Source organism: Aquarana catesbeiana, linkage group LG06, assembly GCF_042186555.1.
Source record: "Aquarana catesbeiana isolate 2022-GZ linkage group LG06, ASM4218655v1, whole genome shotgun sequence".
Taxonomy (NCBI): domain Eukaryota; kingdom Metazoa; phylum Chordata; class Amphibia; order Anura; family Ranidae; genus Aquarana; species Aquarana catesbeiana.
In genome coordinates, this window is record NC_133329.1 from 125400302 (window position 1) to 125415090 (window position 14789).

At 44.0% G+C, this 14789-nt stretch overlaps 1 protein-coding gene across 2 annotated transcripts in view; it reads left to right on the forward strand.

The window, feature by feature from the left end:
• The window catches only part of LOC141148903 (uncharacterized), a 104145-nt gene that overhangs the window by 46694 nt on the left and 42662 nt on the right, over window positions 1–14789 (forward strand). For both annotated transcript variants that reach the window (XM_073636753.1, XM_073636754.1), the window contains exons 5-6: window positions 3097–3245; window positions 7212–7377. In XM_073636753.1, coding sequence (XP_073492854.1) covers window positions 3097–3245; window positions 7212–7377 — 315 coding nt within the window. The remainder of the gene's footprint in view (window positions 1–3096; window positions 3246–7211; window positions 7378–14789) is intronic.

Sequence of the window (14789 nt, forward strand, 5' to 3'; positions counted from 1 at the left end):
CAGTGAAGAGTGAAATCAAAAATTTTCACCCTTAGAAATCCTGAAGGCGGTGCTTGGTTTTCGGGGCCCCGTACGCGGCTAGGCTCCCAAAAAGTCCCACACATGTGGTATCCCCATACTCAGGAGAAGCAGCTAAATGTATTTTGGGGTGCAATTCCACATATGCCCATGGCCTGTGTGAGCAATATATCATTTAGTGACAACTTTGTGCAAAAAAAAAAAAAAAAAAGTGTCACTTTCCCGCAACTTGTGTCAAAATATAAAATATTCCATGGACTCAATATGCCTCTCAGCAAATAGCTTGGGGTGTCTACTTTCCAAAATGGGGTCATTTGGGGGGGTTTTGTGCCACCTGGGCATTCCATGGCCTCCGAAACTGTGATAGGCAGTGAAGAGTGAAATCAAAAATTTACACCCTTAGAAATCCTGAAGGCGGTGCTTGGTTTTCGGGGCCCCGTACGCGGCTAAGCTCCCAAAAAGTCTCACACATGTGGTATCCCCGTACTCAGGAGAAGCAGCTGAATGTATTTTGGGGTGCAATTCCACATAGGCCCATGGCCTGTGTGAGCAATATATCATTTAGTGACAACTTTTTGTAAATGTTTTTTTTTTTTTTTGTCATTATTCAATCACTTGGGACAAAAAAAATAAATATTCAATGGGTTCAACATGCCTCTCAGCAATTTCCTTGGGGTGTCTACTTTCCAAAATGGGGTCATTTGGGGGGGTTTTGTACTGCCCTGCCATTTTAGCACCTCAAGAAATGACATAGGCAGTCATAAACTAAAAGCTGTGTAAATTACAGAAAATGTACCCTAGTCTGTAGACGCTATAACTTTTGCGCAAACCAATAAATATATGCTTATTGACATTTTTTTTTACCAAAGACATGTGGCCGAATACATTTTGGCCTAAATGTATGACTAAAATTTAGTTTATTGGATTTTTTTTATAACAAAAAGTAGAAAATATCATTTTTTTTCAAAATTTTCGGTCTTTTTCCGTTTATAGTGCAAAAAATAAAAACTGCAGAGGTGATCAAATACCATCAAAAGAAAGCTCTATTTGTGGGAAGAAAAGGATGCAAATTTCATTTGGGTACAGCATTGCATGACCGCGCAATTAGCAGTTAAAGCGACGCAGTGCCAAATTGGAAAAAGACCTCTGGTCCTTAGGCAGCATAATGGTCCGGGGCTCAAGTGGTTAAACGCCTCTTGTTTAGGAGACAGGATCAAATTTAGCCACAGTCCCACATCCTTAATTCCCCACTTAAGAGCGATGTGAATGGAAAGTTTCTGCCAGGAAGATTCATTATACGAGTACCACCCTAAGCCACCAAAATTCCTGTATGCCTCCAGCACATGATCCAAATGCTGGAACAATCCACCACACAACTCCGGGCATCTCTCAGCCATAACGCTAGAGAAAATGCAATAAGCTTGCAGCCAATTAATAAATGACATGGGTACAGGCCTGCTCCTATTGTCCTCCATTTTCTCATCCCCTTTTTTATTGGCCTTGCTCACAAATTCATTGTGAGAGGGCAGGAGGGACAACACATACACAAATTCCCCTTTCCATATTTTTTCCTTCACCGATAAGGGTAAATGATATCCCAATGGAGAAACTTCGCAGGGCATGGTCTCCTTTAAGCAAGCTTCAGGTACCCCCAGCCTGCCAGACATGTTAGGCGTGTGTATGGGCAATACAGGACTTACATTATCTAAACTCCTAACCTTCGTGGGAATGACAACAGGAGAATGGGAGGGAATGGATAATACATCTAGAGAAGCAAAAGAAGGGTTAATAGGTTCAGTAACGTTTGCAAAGACAGGAGTAACAGCATTTGCAAAAGTCTGCGCTAAAGGAGAAAGATTTTTAACTAGAGCAGAGAGAGAGCCCACTAATTCAAATAATGCAGAGTAATGCAGCAACTCACCAGGCCCTGAGGGGTTAACTGGTACATTCTGACTTGCTTTCTCCCGTGCCTCTACAGGATCAAGCTCTTGCTGCATATGCCTGAAGCCATTCTCACTGCTTCTCTCCTCACTATTCCATTCTGTCAGCAGAGCGGGTCTGTCAGTGTTTTCACAAACAGGTGGTGAAGGCAGCCACCCTCTCGGTTCACTTGCTGCTGGGCGCCTAGCTCCCCATCTTCTTCCACCTCTCCTGGCAAGGGACGGTGAATATGTTCGCCTCTTCTTGCTGGCACGGCGGCTCCGCCCAGCCACTCCTCCGACTTCCTCAGCTCCCCTGCTTGGCGGTGCACGGTCCTCCCTTCTCACCTCAGAGACCTGCACTTGTCACTCCGGTGGTATACGGCTCCTTAGTCCCCTTCTCTGCCCGCCGCGCTCCTCCTCTTGACCAAGCCGCCTCCCCTCTCCCTCTGCGCCCTTCTCCAGACTCCTGTCTCCTCCCTCCGACGTGTTTGGCTCTTCTCCCGACACCAGTGCCAGGCACCTGCGCAGCCACTCTTTGCCCCCCTCTTCACCCACCTTCTCCAAGACCCGGCGGACCAGGAACTTCATGACAGGTAAAAAAATTCTGCACAGAGAACTCACGGGGTCAGATAGCTCTTCAGCTGGATGGGTCAAAGAGGAAGTCCCAGCCTCTGCAGCCCCTTTTATGCATTATCCCTGGAATTCCAGAAATTTCTGGGTGTTCCCATTGGATCCCAATGGAACAGCTCATTACCATTTAGAGACAGCACTCCCTATACCACTGCCTATAGTTATAATAGTAGAAAATCACTAATATTATAAAATGGGGCTGGGGAGGCCACAATCTAAAGAAAGGGGGCCCCAATTAGTGCACCCTTTTATAATACTGTTTGCAAGACAGACTTTTTTTTACAGTTACTCTTTAAAGAAAAGTTATATTGAAAGAAATATTTATGCTGCCATTGTTGACCTCTCCCGAAAACTCCAAATGTTTTAATCTTTTCTGTGCAGGATCACTTTAACAACAAACTGACCATACTTGAGAAACAACTATTTCACTGCAATAGTCTTAATCTTATCTTAGTGCTGTATTCACTTCCTCTGTAACTTGCTTATTTCTGTGGAAACAATGTTATTTATTGTATGTTTTGCACAGTTAAGCCAAGTGCTCCATCAAATGTCCGAATTGAATTTCAAAAAGAAGAGAACGTTCTAGTGCAATGGAATATCGGTTATGAGCGCAACTTTATCCGAACCAGGCTGTCCTATCATGTACAGATCCTCTTCAAGCAAGGCAGAAAAGTGGTAAAATTCAGTTAGTTTTGTTTTCTTGGGCACATTGCATCACATAGAACTGACCACAGCATCTAAACTGCCTTTTCTTTATTTGGCTCCACCATCTCCTTTAAAGAGATCCTGCCACCAGAGTATTCATTTCAACAAAAAACTTTCCATAAGATTAAATGTGCATTTAACATATTTTAGGCATGTTATTTGCCTGTAAAGTAGACAAAAACTCACCCAAGCTCTACTGCATGATTGTAGAATGATGAGCTGAATAACGGTGCTCAGGCTTGTTGTGTTCCATAAACATCAAAATAGCAAGAAATGCCGGCAACTCTATTGCTTCTTCTTAAATCTTTATTGAGCACTAACAGCAGTGCGACATCTAAAGTGCTAACATGTTTCGGTCGGAGCCTTCCTCATATGACTAACTAACTGCTGTTAGTGCTCAATAAAGATTTAAGAAGAAGCAATCAAGTTGCCGGAATGTATTTACCTGTAAAAGCCTCCCTTATGTAGACATTCAAATGGCCTGCCGCTGGGTGCTGCCATTTTTAATTTGATTTCAGCAGCCCCAGCAGACTCAGATCTGTCACTCAAAATGACATTCTAGAGTTTTCCCCATAACTCCTTCCTGTGCTGCTACATTAACACTTATGTAAAGAGGTTAGGGGAGAGGTGAAGGAAGTAAAGCAAAGTCCATATAGACAAGGATAAGCGAGTTTGGGGTGGAGGAACTTGACTGGCCTGCACAGAGTCCTGACCTCAACCCGATAGAACAGCGGTTCTCAACCTGGGGGTCGCGACCCCCTGGGGGGTCGATTGCCCATTCTCCAGGGGGTCGCGAATGCTGGCCGAGACAGACCCGAAGTTACTGCCTGAGTCCGTCCGTCTCGGCCAGCGAGATGTCACTTCCTGGAGAGGAGGGACTACACGGAAGTGACGTTCCGTCGCCGCCATCTTGGTACTCTCGTCCGCAGTAAGGCTTAGACTTAGAAGTCGGCAAGCGGACATCTTTGTACACCCACCGAAATCCGCTTGCTGCGGACGAGTGTACCAAGAGGGAGGCAACGAAACTTGCTGAAGAAGAAGAACACCTGTGACTTCTGGTAAGTCAGACACACAGGAAAAGCTGACAAGACAACATTTTTTTTATTATGGAGATATATATATATATATATATATATATATTGATGGGCACAGTGGCTGCATTTGATGGCACAGTTGCAGCGTTTTAATGGGGGTTTTTTTCTGATTGTTTCAGTTTGTTTGCGCCCCCACCACTGATTTATATATAAACGTTGCGGTTGATTCCTCAAAAGTGGTTATTCCGTGCCAGTGCTAGATACACAAAGTGTATAGCTTCCAAACATGTATCTAGCACTGGCACGGAATAACTACTTTTGAGGAACCAACTGGGACGTATATATATATATATACGACGTATATATATATAAGAACACCTGTGACTTCTGGTAAGTCAGACACACAGGAAAAGCTGACAAGACAACATTTTTTTTATTATGGAGATATATATATATATATATATATATATCTCCATAATAAAAAAAATGTTGTCTTGTCAGCTTTTCCTGTGTGTCTGACTTACCAGAAGTCACAGGTGTTCTTATATATATACGTAGTATATATATATATATATATACGTCCCAGTTGGTTCCTCAAAAGTAGTTATTCCGTGCCAGTGCTAGATACATGTTTGGAAGCTATACACTTTGTGTATCTAGCACTGGCACGGAATAACCACTTTTGAGGAATCAACCGCAACGTTTATATATAAATCAGTGGTGGGGGCGCAAACAAACTGAAACAATCAGAAAAAAACCCCCATTAAAACGCTGCAACTGTGCCATCAAATGCAGCCATTTTGCCCATCAATTGTCGCCACTGTGCCAGCAAACGCCGCCACTGTGCCATCAAATGCAGCCACTGTGCCCATCAATTGTCGCCACTGTGCCAGCAAACGCTTCCACTGTGCCATCAAACGCAGGAACTGTACCCTTTAATTGTTGCCACTGTGCCAAACGCAGCCACTGTGCCCATTAATTGTCGCCACTGTGCCAGCAAACGTCGCCACTGTGCCCATCAATTGTCGCCACTGTGCCATCAAACACAGCCACTGTGCCCAACAATTGTCGCCACTGTGCCAGCAAATGCCGCCACTGTGCCATCAAACGCAGCCACTGTGCCCTTTAATTGTTGCCACTGTGCCAAGGGCAGCCACTGTGCCCATCAATTGTCGCCACTGTGCCAGCAAACGTTGCCACTGTGCCAGCAAACGTTGCCACTGTGCCATCAAACGCAGCTACTGTGCCATCAAATGCAGCCACTGACCCCTTTAATTGTTGCCACTGTGCCAAACGCAGCCACTGTGCCAATAAATTGTCGCCATGGTGCCAGCAAACGTTGCCACCTGTGCCATCAAACGCAGCCACTGTGCCCTTTAATTGTTACCACTGTGCCAAACGCAGCCACTGTGCCAGCAAACGTCCCACTGTGCAGCCACTGTGCCCATCAATTGTTGCCACTGTGCCAGCAAACGCCGCCACTGTGCCAGCAAACGCGACCAGCAAAAATAATTTTACTGTTAGGGGTCCCCACAACTTGGGAAATTTTATCAAGGGGTCACGGCACTAGGAAGGTTGAGAAGCACTGCGATAGAAAACCTTTGGGATGAATCAGTGTGGAGACTGCAAGCCAGGCCTTCTCGTCCAACATCAATGCCTGACTTCACAAATGCGCTTCTGGAAGAATGGTCAAACATTCCCATAGACACACTCCTAAACCTTGTGGACAGTCTTCCTAGAAGAGTTGAAGCTGTGATGGGTGGGCCAACTCAATATTAAACCCTACAGACTAAGACTGGGATGCCATTAAAGTTCATGAGCGTGTAAAGGCAGGCGTCCCAATAATTTTTGTAGTATAGTGTATCTTCACACCTCCTAAAGAAAATGATCATATAGTCTGCAAAACATGTAAAGAGTAACACCCTATTAACATTGCAAAATATGAAGCAATTGTGTTGTGTACGTCCGATGAATGTAACCAGCTGACTGGTATTTTTAGGGTGAAGTGGAAGTAGCTACAACAACATGAATGAGCACTAAAATTGTTTAATTTTATGTTTTTATGACCTTGTAAAATTAAAATATGTTTTTAATATTTACAGCTGAACTGAAAAAAATCCTCCCTTGCACTAGGAATACCCTTGCACCGCAAAGGTTAAATGCTTTAGCTTTATGGGACATAGAAAAGCACTTTTACTTACCCCCTACTCTGCTCCCTCAGGTTTCCTCTGCACAGCTAGATCAGCCCTTGCAAGCTTTTTCCCCTTATATAGCGGCAGTTACAGCTCCTCTGATATTTGTCAATACAATGCAGACCCCATAGCTCTGCTTTGGACAACAGTACACTGAGGTACAGTCCATCATGGGAACTTTGGGTAAAAGAAGGGAGTGCTGGCTGCTGGGGGAGAAGAGTTTTGGGTAAATAAAACTTCTTTTTCAAGCTCCTAAACCTAAATGAGCATTCTTCCCTTGCAGCGGATGGGCATCCCCATTGTAAGGGAGGATTTTACATTCCCCAGGGGCTTCAAAGTGGAACTAAAGTCTGCAAATAGTTACCTCCTCTTAATTCATCCAGCTGCTAGTCTTTGGCTTTCGTGATTGGCCTGTGCAGGATAACGCGGGAGTTCAGTCACCCTAGCATGCAGGCACTGCGGCAAAAATGTAAACTGAGCTGCGCATGCACATGTCAGTGTACAGTCTACAAAACACTGTGAGCAGGCAAGTCATTTTTTATTATTGTATAATAGACATTACATGACCCTTGTGCAAAAAATAGCCTGCCTCCTTCCAAATTGTTTCATTTTGACTTCAGTTCCGCTTTAATGTGTATATTTGTTTCATCCAAGTAGCATCTGTACATATAGTGTAACATTTGATGTGACTGGTTAAATCTGTTCTTCAGGCAAAAGAGGATTGGCTTACACATTTGGAGTGCAGATATGAATTCCACAAACGACAACTAAAACGAGGGGAAGAATATGTAGTGAGGGTCAGGACCAAGCCAACAGAAAACCAAGGATTCAGTGGACCTTGGAGCGAATGGAGCTCAGAAGCTGAGTGGAGAAATGGTAACAATTTAGGGTATTTTTTTTTTTTTCCTGGCAGAAGAAAAGTAGCGTTAAAAACACGTCTACAGCAAGGTTTTTTGAAACACGTTTAAGTGCATCAAGCGTCTGGACATGTATTCATTTAATTGGCCAGAATTTTTTCTGGCCAAATGTATTAATTTATTCTAGCACTTAAATGCATTTTTATACGTGTTTATGCGCGTCAGTCGTTTTTTTTTTTTCCTTTAGACACCCATAAACGTCTATGTGTGCATGGACACATAGGCCAGTAGACATGTTCACCGCCAAAAAATTCGTTCATTTTCGTTTTCGTTTAATTAGTTTATTATTTTTTTCGTTTTTTGGGTCATTCGTTATGATCGCGATTCGTAAATGCGTTAATTCGTACATTCGTTCATTCGTACATTCGTTCATTCGTACATTCATACATTTTTACATTTGTACATTCGTAAATTCGTACATTCGTAAAATCGTACATTTGTAAATTAGAAAATTCGGAAATTTGTAAATTCGAAGTTTGAAAATCCAAAAACCCGAAAACTCAAAAATCTGAAATAGTAACTAACTATTAAATTCTAGGTATTGTAATTTCCTTTCAAATTTGACTGTCAGTGAACGTAACAAATACGAATTTAACCGAAGTTACGAATTATCCAAAACGAATGCTGCATCTAAACAAATGGAACAAATTAATAATCAATAATAATAATAAAACATTGTTATTATTATTTATTTATTATTATTAATTCATTACGTTCCATTCTGTTTTTTCGTATCATTCATAACTTTGGATAAATTTGTATGTGTTACGTTCACGAACAGCCAAATTTAAAAGGAAATTACAATACCTATAAATTAAACGTTACTAGTAATTACTAGTAGTTAAGTTATTATTAGTTAACTTTTATTTCAGATTTCCGAATTTTCGAATTTACAAATTTACTAATTCACTAGATTACTAATGTACGAATGCACGAATGTACGAATGTAAATTGCGAATGTACGAATGTACGAATGCCCGAATTTACGAATGTCCAATTTTATCGAATTTACAAATATTCGGAAAAAATTCGTTAAATGGGTTTTCGTTCATTCGGATATTCCCAAATTAACGAATTTGTCGAAATTCGTTAAAAAACGAATTCGGAACGAAACGAATTGCACATGCCTATAGGCCAGTGTTTCTCAACTCCAGTCCTCAAGGTGCCCCAACAGGTCATGTTTTCAGGTTTTCCATTATTTTGCACAGGTGATTTGATCACTTTCACTGCCTTAGTAATTACCACAGCCGTTTCATCTGAGGGAAATCCTGAAAACATGACCTGTTGGGGTGCCTTGAGGACTGGAGTTGAGAAACACTGACATAGGCTAACATTGAGGGGCATTCAGAGGCAGAAAAAAAACCACAAGACACCTCTAAAAGCAGTGTTCAAAATGCCCAGTGTGCACAAGGCTTTAAAGAGATGATGGTGGTTTTACTGATAACCTTTATGATTCAAAAACGGTTGAATACGATGTGAGTTGACCAAACTTATAGACAAAATGAAAATTTGCATATACTGTATGATGCATTGTGTCACTAGCATTACTGCAATCATTTCGTCATTCCCTGCACCCTCACTGTAACATTGTTTTATTATCTTTTCAACCTGCCAGTAGAGCTGCTATTTTTCTACTTCCTGGGTGACAACCAGTGGTGCTCAAAATTTTTGGGGGGTGCAAACAAACTGAAAAATTCTGAAAAAAACCCCCATCAATTGCAGCCACTGTGCCATCAAACGCAGCCACTGTGCCCATCAAACGCAGCCACTGTGCCATCAAACTCAGCCACTGTGCTCATCAAACGCAGCCGCTGTGCCCATCAAACGCTGCCACTGTGCCCATTAAATGCTGCCACTGTGCCATCAAACGCTATGCTGCCATTGTGCCCATCGAATGCTGCCACTGCGCCATCAAATGCAGCCACTGTGCCCATCAAATGCTGCCACTGTGCCATCAAACGCAGCCACTGTGCCCATCAAACGCAGCCACTGTGCCATCAAACTCAGCCACTGTGCTCATCAAACGCAGCCGCTGTGCCCATCAAACGCTGCCACTGTACCCATTAAACGCTGCCACTGTGCCATCAAACGCTATGCTGCCGTTGTGCCCATCAAATGCTGCCACTGCGCCATCAAATGCAACCACTGTGCCCATCAAATGCTGCCACTGCGCCATCAAATGCAGCCACTGTGCCCATCAAATGCTGCCACTGTGCTCATCAAATGCTGCCACTGTGCCCATCAAATGGTCATAGAGGGGGTGGCTGGAGAGAGGGGTGGCGCCCGTGCGCCCTTATGGACGTACCGCCACTGGTGACAACATTGTTTGCTCTGCAGTAAAATTACACAGCAGCATTGTTAGTCTGTGGAAGGGTAGTCTTAGATCAGTGGTCCTCAACACCTGTCCTCAGGACCCACTAACTGGCCAGGTTTGCAAGATGAAATAGAGAATTTTAAGGTATCACCACAGAGTGGTACTGTGGATACCAAGAAAATACATATGCATCCCATTCATTTGAAGATATTATTGGAGAAAATGGTACTGGACTTTAAAGGCACTGAGGTACAAGGTATTAAAGAAAAATATATTTTTATTACGAATTGATTAAAAAAGGACATCCAGACAAACAATGATTCAAAAACTTTGCAAAGTAGGAATTCCCTGTATACTATTTCAGCACATAACCCATACACCAAGAATGAATCCTGAATGATCATAACGATGTCCTTGTTGAGACAATAATAATTGTTCTAGCTGGCTTGGTATGAGTAGACCAAAATGTGCAGTAGCTCGGCTCTACATGTTACGTGTATGAACGCTTCTTCAGGAGCTTAGGCATACATTCTATATAAATTGAATAAACAACAATAATAAACAACAATAAATCTTTAAAACGGAAGACTAGTGCCCATCAATACTCAATATATAACAGGTATTGAAGTAACAAATGCTGACTGTTTGTCAACCCACACACAAGATAGGGACCAAACGAACCCAATGCAGAGGAGACGGATTGCAACTGAGAGGATGATGTGATAATGGGTGGATGTATACCATCAAAAAGTCAGTGTAGCCATGGATAATTGTGACAGGACAGAAGTCTTTCATACAGTTTGAAAAAATAATAAGAAAGCTAAACAAATTTAAACTTAGTATATGCCATCACATGTATAACTGGTCTATATAATCATAATGGATGGTAGAGATATATAGAGTTAAATACTGAAGGTGTTGGAAACATTTGCAAACTATACAGCAAGAATCGTAGCTATAACATGGGAATATCTAATTTACCCATATTAGTGGATACAATAAAGAACCCGGTTCGGCAGTGATTACAGAGATAGTATGATAAACTGGGTAGAGGTGAGGCATATAATAAGCCTGTATATCCTATACGACAGTCAGAACTTCAAAGCATTTAGAGAACATTGGTTCTCAATAGCTGCAGCTGTGATGCAGCAGGGGTAGTGATGTATCCTGATCTATAAAAGAAAGGGACAATCCCATAATCAAACATTTGTAACACAGCCTGACTTTAGGTTACTACTAGGGATGGGCCGAACAGACCCCCGTTCGGTTTTCACCAGAACTTCCGAACACTGCGAAAGTTCGGACTCAACAACCCCATTAAATTCAATGGGACCCGAACGTCAAAAATCAAAAGTGCCCATTTTGAAGGCTTATATGCAGGTAATTGGGCATACAATGGTTATAGGTCCGGGTACTGCCCTGGGGGACATGTATCAATAAAAAAAAAGTTTGTGAAAAACATCATTTTTAAATGAGCAGTGATTTTTTTATTTTTAAAGTGAAAGCCTAAAAATGAAAAATTCCTTCCAATATAGTGCCTGGGGGGTCCTCTTAGTCTACATGTAAAGTGGCAGATTTGTACCATGTCTAGAATCTGCTGCAGCACTAATTGCATTTATAAAGCCAAAAAAAAAGATATGTTCCCTGCAAGCTGCCCTTATTTTGCTCAGCAACAGCTGGGGAGACAGTGTGTATGATGGGAACAAGATTAGAGAGTTTTTGAATACATTCTGGTGTCACTTTGCATAAAAATTGGTCTTTGGGTGTCGGTTGCGCCTTCCCATCTAAGTCCTGCAGAGATTCCACATCCCAAAAAGACTTAATCAATGACATCGGCATCAGGGGCTTCATAGATGGTAATCCAGGACTGATAAATTTTTATCAAAGTCAAATGGTCCACGGAGTCTGTGGACAGACGCGTTCTATGATCAGTAACAAAACCTCCTGCAGCACTGAATGCCCATTCTGAAAGCAGGCTGGATGCAGGGCAGCCCAACTCAATAGCATACTGGGCAAGTTCTGGCCAGTGGTCTATTCTCATGACCTAGTAAGTCAGTGGATCGTCAGCTGGAAAGCTCTCCATCTCTGTTTTGACCCTGAGGTAATCGTCCACCATGTGATGCAGATGCTGCCGATGAGATGTGGAAGCTGACAGCCCTGGGCAGTGAGGACTAAAAAAAATCTGAAATGCCTCACTTAGGCGGACGCCTTCTCCAACACTCCTCTCTTGACTAACAGAACACTCAAAACAACGTTTTTCACGACACTGTAACCTACTGGAGTCAGGAAAAACCTTCAATAAAATCCTCTTTAATGTGTCCTCAAGAGATTTTATCTTCTGCACTCTCTGTGGGGACGGGATGAGTTCTGAAACCTTCCCCTTATAACGGTGGTCAAGGAGCGTGGCCAACCAGTAATCATTCTTCTCCTTTATGCCACGTATTCTTGGGTCCTTTCACAAGCTTTGAAGCATGAGGTTGCCCACGCGCCTCAAATTTCCCGAGGCTTGAGATGCAGACTCCTCGGGGTTACTCAGAATGACAGAATCTGGAATTTCCTCCTCCCAGCCACATACTACTCCCAAGGGTCCTGGGGTTGGAAAGCCATCTCTTAGAGATTGACGCATGTCTTCCTCTTCTTCGAAGACTATGAAAGTGCCATAATCCTCCACCTCATCCTCCTCCCCTCTCTCCTCCTGTGTGTTCTGTGACATAGGAATGATGGTGTCTGGATAAAGTGGGCCTTGAGAGGAAAGGAAGTCCTCCTCTTCCTCCTGCTGCTCTGCCTCCAGTGCCTTTTCCATAATGCCACCCATCATAACAGGGATTGTGTCACTGATGCATGCACTGTCACTGCTCACCATCCTTGTGGTCTCCTCAAATGGTGACAATACAGTGCATGCATCCTTAATGATCAGCCATTGGCGTGGGGAAACAAAGCTGAGGCAGTCTGAGCTTGTCATTGTGCCGTATTCGCACAAGTACTCATTGATGGCCCTCTGCTGCATGTATGGCCGCTGCAGCATTGACAAAGTCAGGTTCCACCTAGTGGGCATGTCACAAATCAGGCTGTTTATGGGCAGATGGATTTCCCGCTAATTTTCAGCCAACCGAGCACTGGCTGTGTATGACAGCCTGAAATGGCTATAGACTCTTCTGGACAGCTTTAGCACATCTTTGCAACCCTAAATCCTACATATTTAGAAAACGCTGCAGCACCAAATTGAGGACATGTGCCAGACATGGCAGATGTGTCAACTTTCCCTGTCTAAGAGCGGACAGGAGGTTTGAGTCATTATCGCACACCACCATTCCTGGCTCCAGCTGGCATGGTGTGAACCACCTCTGGGCCTGTCCCTGCAGAGCTGGAAGAATCCCTGCTCTGGTGTGGTTCCTGTTCCCCAAACACACTAGCTGAAGCACTGCATGGCACCTTTTAGCTTGACTCTGAGAATAGCTCTTTGAATGCTTAGGGGGTACCTGATGTTCATTGGACAATTCTGCAGAGGAGGGCATGGAGGTGGCGGAGGAGGAGGGGGTAGAACTCATAGGTCTGGCATCATCACCACTAGCTGTATGGAAACGTGGGGGCACAACAAGCTGCAGCACCGAGCCCTGTCCTGCATCCTTTCAAGTTGCAAGCAGCGTTACCCAGTATATCGTCTCTGCCCATGCTTGCTGGACCATGTGTCAGCAGTAAGGTGGATTTTACGGCTGACTGCCTTGCCCAATGATGCCAGAACATTCCCTTCCACATGATGGTAGAGAGATGGAACGGGCGTACGTAAAAAGTAGTAGCGACTGGGAACCTGCCATTGTGGTACAACACTTTGTGTGAATTCACGGAAGGGGGCAGAATCCACCAGGCTGAAGGGCAGAAGTTGGAGAGCCAACAGCTTTGACAAGCTTGCATTTAGACGCTGGGCATGTGGGTGGCAGGGACTGTATTTTTTGTCCCGCTGCAGCAGATGGGGCAGAGAAATTTGCCGGCTACAGTCTACAGCTGGTGGTGTGCTGCTGGCAGATGTGCTGCTAGGACCTGGCACAACCTGTGCTATACCATCATCCCTGTCAGTGGAGGCTACTGAGAGGTAATGACTCGGTACAGCAGGGGAAGACTGAAGTGTGTAAGGAGGAGGAGAAGGAGGGATAGATTTGTGCCCCTTTTGTGTGGCTTTTAGGTGCTCTTGCCAACAGGCTGAGTGGTTGGATGTTAAATGCCTTGTTAAGCATGTGGTACACAAATGGTTGGTGTTTTTGCCTCATTTGATGTGCCTGAGACACAGTTTGCAGATAATAACAGTGGGATCTGCTGCAGATGTGCTGAAAAAGGCCCGGACAGCTGAGCTTTGGGGAGTGGGCCGGGAGATAACAGCTGCAGAATGTGATGGAATAGGGTGGCAGCTCTCTACTCTTTCTTGATGTCGGCCTCCTTGGGGTTGTGCCTTCAGTTTCCTCCTCTGCTCTATCTGGCACCCAGTTCGCGTCAGTGACCTCATCATCATCATCATCATCATGATCTCCATCTCCTCCATCTTCATCATTACCACTGGAGACAACTTGGTAATACACTGTGGCTTGGGGTACATGAATGACAATTTGTCTACCAGTGTCCCTCTCTCTCTCTAGGCTCATGTTCCTGTCATCCTCAACCTCAGAACCAACATCTGAATCCAGTAATGGCTGGGCATCATCAAGGAGCAAGTGGCTGACACTGTGGTCAAATAACTCAGTTGACTCCTCAATGGCTGATGTTGGGGCTATGACAGGAATAGATGTGGACAAGGAGGCAGGTTTATTCACTCTGGCAACTGCGGGGGACTGCACACTTGTCTCTGCTTGCATGACGGAGGATGAGGAGGATGAGGAAGGTTTAGTAAGCCAGTCCACCACCTCCTCTGCATGCTGTGGCTGGATAGCACGGGCAAACTCACTAAACAGAGGAAATGATGCCCTGCCTGAGGACTGACCACCACGTCCAGCGTTGCCTGTGGACACATTTCTTGCTGGCCCCCTTACAGTGCCAAGGGAATGTCTGCTTCTTCTTGTCCTCCCAGA